At 39.5% G+C, this 4,102-nt stretch overlaps 1 protein-coding gene across 2 annotated transcripts in view; it reads left to right on the top strand.

Moving 5' to 3' along the window:
* The window catches only part of VAPA (VAMP associated protein A), a 37,712-nt gene that overhangs the window by 26,282 nt on the left and 7,328 nt on the right, over positions 1-4,102 (top strand). Inside the window, exon 5 of one of the 2 annotated variants that reach the window (XM_027088818.1) lies at positions 3,355-3,489. The exons of the other annotated variant lie outside the window; for it this stretch is intronic. Coding sequence (XP_026944619.1) covers positions 3,355-3,489 — 135 coding nt within the window. The remainder of the gene's footprint in view (positions 1-3,354; positions 3,490-4,102) is intronic. 2 annotated transcript variants of the gene reach the window in all.

Below are 4,102 nucleotides of genomic sequence, written 5' to 3'. Positions count from 1 at the left end.
CACACACACACACACACACACACACACACACACACACACACACACACCACCTCTTTTCTAATATTATTCATGTGGTAATAAAACCCTGTTGGTAAGACCCTAATGGTATCTTGCCATTTCTGGTTTAGTATTGTCTACAGATGAAGTTGATGAAACTGCTTAAAGACCATAGTATCTCTAACATACTGATTTCTTTCTAGTATCCATAGATACAGTTACGAAATTACTTAATATCCTTTTTCTGTATGTCTGTCTTCAGTTTAGTATGAACTTTGTCTGTTAGGAAATTAGGGCATCATTGAGTAGTGTTTTACCTAGATAAAGTTTGTCAGTTTACTACAGACAAATTGGTAAGATGCCATATGAAGCTGAATCCTGACTACACAAATTGATTAAAGATGAAACGCCCTTATTCAAGGAAAACACATTTCTAAATGTGCAAGATTCACAGAAATATGAGAACTGTTGGTAGCCTGTATTTTTAGAAGTAGAGTACAAAATATATTTTTTAGTTTATATAGTCACGATTGCTGTTAGTAAATTCCTATAGTGACATGGTTTGACCCCTTATTTATTTTAGTTTGTCAATATGTTTTAAAAAGTTTGTTAATTTAAGCAAACTTCAGTTTAGTTTTTTTTTTTTTTTTTTGCGGTACGCGGGCCTCTCACTGTTGTGGCCCCTCCTGTTGCGGAGCACAGGCTCCGGACACGCAGGCTCAGCGGCCATGGTCACGGGCCCAGCCGCTCCATGGCATGTGGGATCTTCCTGGACCGGGGCACGAACCCGTGTCCCCTGCATCGACAGGCGGACTCTCAACCACTGCGCCACCAGGGAATCCCCCAGTTTAGTTTTTAACTACTTTAATACACAGCTCTCTCCAGATGGCACATGTACTTTGTGTTCAGCCTTAGTGTTCAGAGCAGTGGAGAAGCCCATGTTCAGTTACACATTTACTCCAAAGAGTTGCTCATCAGAATTTATGATCTTTAGTAATCAACTTAGAAAAATTTGGTTTGCATCCAAAGCAGTTAGATAGCACAATAGCTATCATGGTTATTGATACTTTCTTCTCAGAGTTGGTGTAGGTAGCAGGTAGCAAAACGTGCTGTTGATTCAGTGTTTCTTATGTTGGGTACCCCATCCCACTCTCACCCCTGCCCGCAGCTCCTCACCCACCTCCCCGAGCCCTCAAAAGAAGTAGACAGGCAGTCAAGTACATTATGTAAGTACACCTTTCCCTGTTCGAGGATCTGGATCTTGTTAGGTATGCTGTTAGTTCTTGGGCATTTACTGTCTCTAAAGACAGTTGGAAACGGCTGTGTTATTATTTTGTTGATTTCTTTAGGTTTTTTAGGACCTTGATACTGAATATATAACTCAGAAAATGATTGAAGTTTTTAGTCATCTTGTAGGATAAGAAAGGTGCCAGCTTTAGAAGTATGGTGGTTGAGTCCATGTTTTTATTTTTATGGTTTAAAGAGATCATTTTTGTGATAAAACAGTCCTAATTTATTTGGAACCATCATTAGAATACGGGCTTCTTTTTGGAAAATAGCTCTCTGATTTGGATCATACATAGAATGACCTAGGAGTCCAAGAACCCTTTTATTTTAGAATAAAAAGAGGTACTATTAATAGTTATTCCTGGACAACAGGCATTAACTAATACTGCCCTTAGGCACTAAGGTGTGTGGTCCCCCTAGTCCTCGGGGACAGCAGGACTTTGACTGGGTGCATTTCAGTAAGGTAATGGCCCACAGTCTTCAAATGAGTTATGTTCAGGGCTACTACTGAGAACCGCTCAGCACATTCCCTGGGTTGTTGACAGCTGGACGCAGATGATACTGGAGTGTCGGCTACTTTCTATTTTACAAACTGGAGTTCTGTGAATTATTAGCTCTTTTTAGTTATTATCAACTCTATATTATGAAATCTAATGTCCAGTTAGTGGTTGTGTTTTTTTTTAGGATTGAGTGTGGTTTTAATTAACTTGTTATGATGTTTTACAACCTCTTCAATTCTTTATGTTGAAATAAAAATTTTTTTTGGTTTATTTTAGGCCACCAACTCTACTTGACATTTTCCAAATTTAGAAAAATTATTACATTTCATTTATGCCCTCCATTTAACATCTATCTGTTAATGACATATTTTCTAGGGAAAAATACTTGTCATAATGAAGCCTGAAGGACTGTTGAGAATAGGGAATTTCAGGGGCCCTATGTATAAAGACTTTTTGTAATGAAATATACATTATTTTCTGTTGAGACAAAGAACAGATTGGGGACAATGCATTATTAAGTAAGATGGAGTTGTCTTAGTTATGTACAATGACCTGGATATCAGTAAGTATTTTATTTGTTTGTTTTTATTTTTGGTTGTATTGGGTCTTTGTTGATGTGCGTGGGCTTTCTGTAGTTGCGGTGAGCGGAGGTTACTCTTCGTTGTGGTGCACGGGCTTCTCATTGTCGTGACTTCTCTTGTTGCAGAGCACAGGCTCTAGGCGTGTGGGCTTCAGTAGTTGTGGCATGCAGGCTCAGTAGTTGTGGCTTGTGGGCTCTAGAGTGCAGGCTCAGTAGTTGTGGCGCATGGGCTTAGTTGTTCTGTGGCATGTGGGATCTTCCCGGGCCAGGGATCGCACCCGTGCCCCTGCATTGGCAGGCGGATTCTTAACCACTGTGTCACCAGGGAAGCCCTTAGTAAGTATTATTTCAGAGTCTGCTCCAACCTTTTTGTATAGTATTATTTTTATGTGTATTAAAGGAATTAGAGAAGATAGGAAGAGAACTGTGGAGATACTAATGGAATACTAGAATGTTCTGTGTGTCTTTGTTTCTTGATCCTGGGGGGTAAGTGGGTGTGTGTGTGTATGTGTTTGGGGAGGGGTGTCGTTGAATACAGGAGAGGTTTATAAATCATTGCAATTTTCGAACCCTTGAAAAAATTCATTTTAACATTGTTCAGTTAGAGTGTTAGCAAAGGTAAGAAAATATGAAGTGCTTGTTCTTCAGGTACTGACAAGTATTGAGTAGTAACAAAAATTAAGAGCCACACAGAGGGTACTCATTCTAGGAGAACGTGAGGCTGGCTTAAGTTTAATAAGGTTTCTACATTTAGTGAACATAATGCAAGTTGATTATAGCTAATTAATAGAAAAAGTTGAGAAATGTGTTGTATTTTTTGCTTTAACATAGCTATTATTTATTATTATTATTTCTTATGCGTAACACATCTTTATAGAATAAGGTGATTGTTTTAGAACCTAATGATTTCTGTGTTAGTCATTCCCAGTCCCACGCAGGAGAAGTCAGAGCTTGGTGTGAATCTGAGAATGTGTTTCCCCTGCACCTCAGGGTATTGCTCCGCCGGGGCCGGCCCTGGCTGTCGCTCCGCCGAGCAGCATCAACAGCACAGTTGCAGCACCTGCCAGTTATAGCGCGAAGAATGAGCCCAGGGCACTCAGTGTGTTCAAACAGGAGAAACAGAAGGTTTGTTTCAGGGAGCTAACAGGTAGACAAGTCTGCCAGTGTCACTGGTTATGGTGATGTGGTCACCCAGCACGTACGAGGTGTTTATTGTGTGTTGTGAAGGAATTAGAGTTGAAAATGTCAGATATGTTTAAAATTACAGTAGAACCACAGTCACTTAAAAACCAGGCATACAAACTATTCTGTTGTAAAACAACAAATACCACACTTAATAAAATCTCAGTAGTGAGCAGGACAAATGTAAGTGGGAACATTATTATGAAATTGGTGTAATTTTCCCTGTCACTGAGATTTGGGGAGCATCCTCTAAAAAAAATGTGAACAGACCAGCAGGTGTAGCAGTAAAGGTGGGAGCTGGTGAATATCACTCTCCAGGCAAGTATTTGTGTTTATATATTTAAAAAAAAGATAAATGAGATTACTGCTTTATGTTTTCTTATCCAGTACAAATAATACTAACCCTTCTTTAACTGTCATTGTTAGTTATTTACAGTGCCCCAGGGTAGGAGAATTTGTGGCAGAAGCCCTAAAGATCTTAGGTCATATTTGAATTTATTCATGTCTCCGTGTGTGTGTGTGTGTGTGTGTGTGTGTGTGTGTGTGTGTGTGTGTG

Source organism: Aethalodelphis obliquidens, unplaced genomic scaffold (assembly GCF_003676395.1).
Source record: "Aethalodelphis obliquidens isolate GAN/ISIS:26980383/991018 unplaced genomic scaffold, ASM367639v1 scaffold63, whole genome shotgun sequence".
Lineage (NCBI taxonomy): Eukaryota > Metazoa > Chordata > Mammalia > Artiodactyla > Delphinidae > Aethalodelphis > Aethalodelphis obliquidens.
The sequence above is the reverse complement of the archived record's forward strand: the minus strand, read 5'-3'. Positions and strand labels throughout refer to the sequence as shown.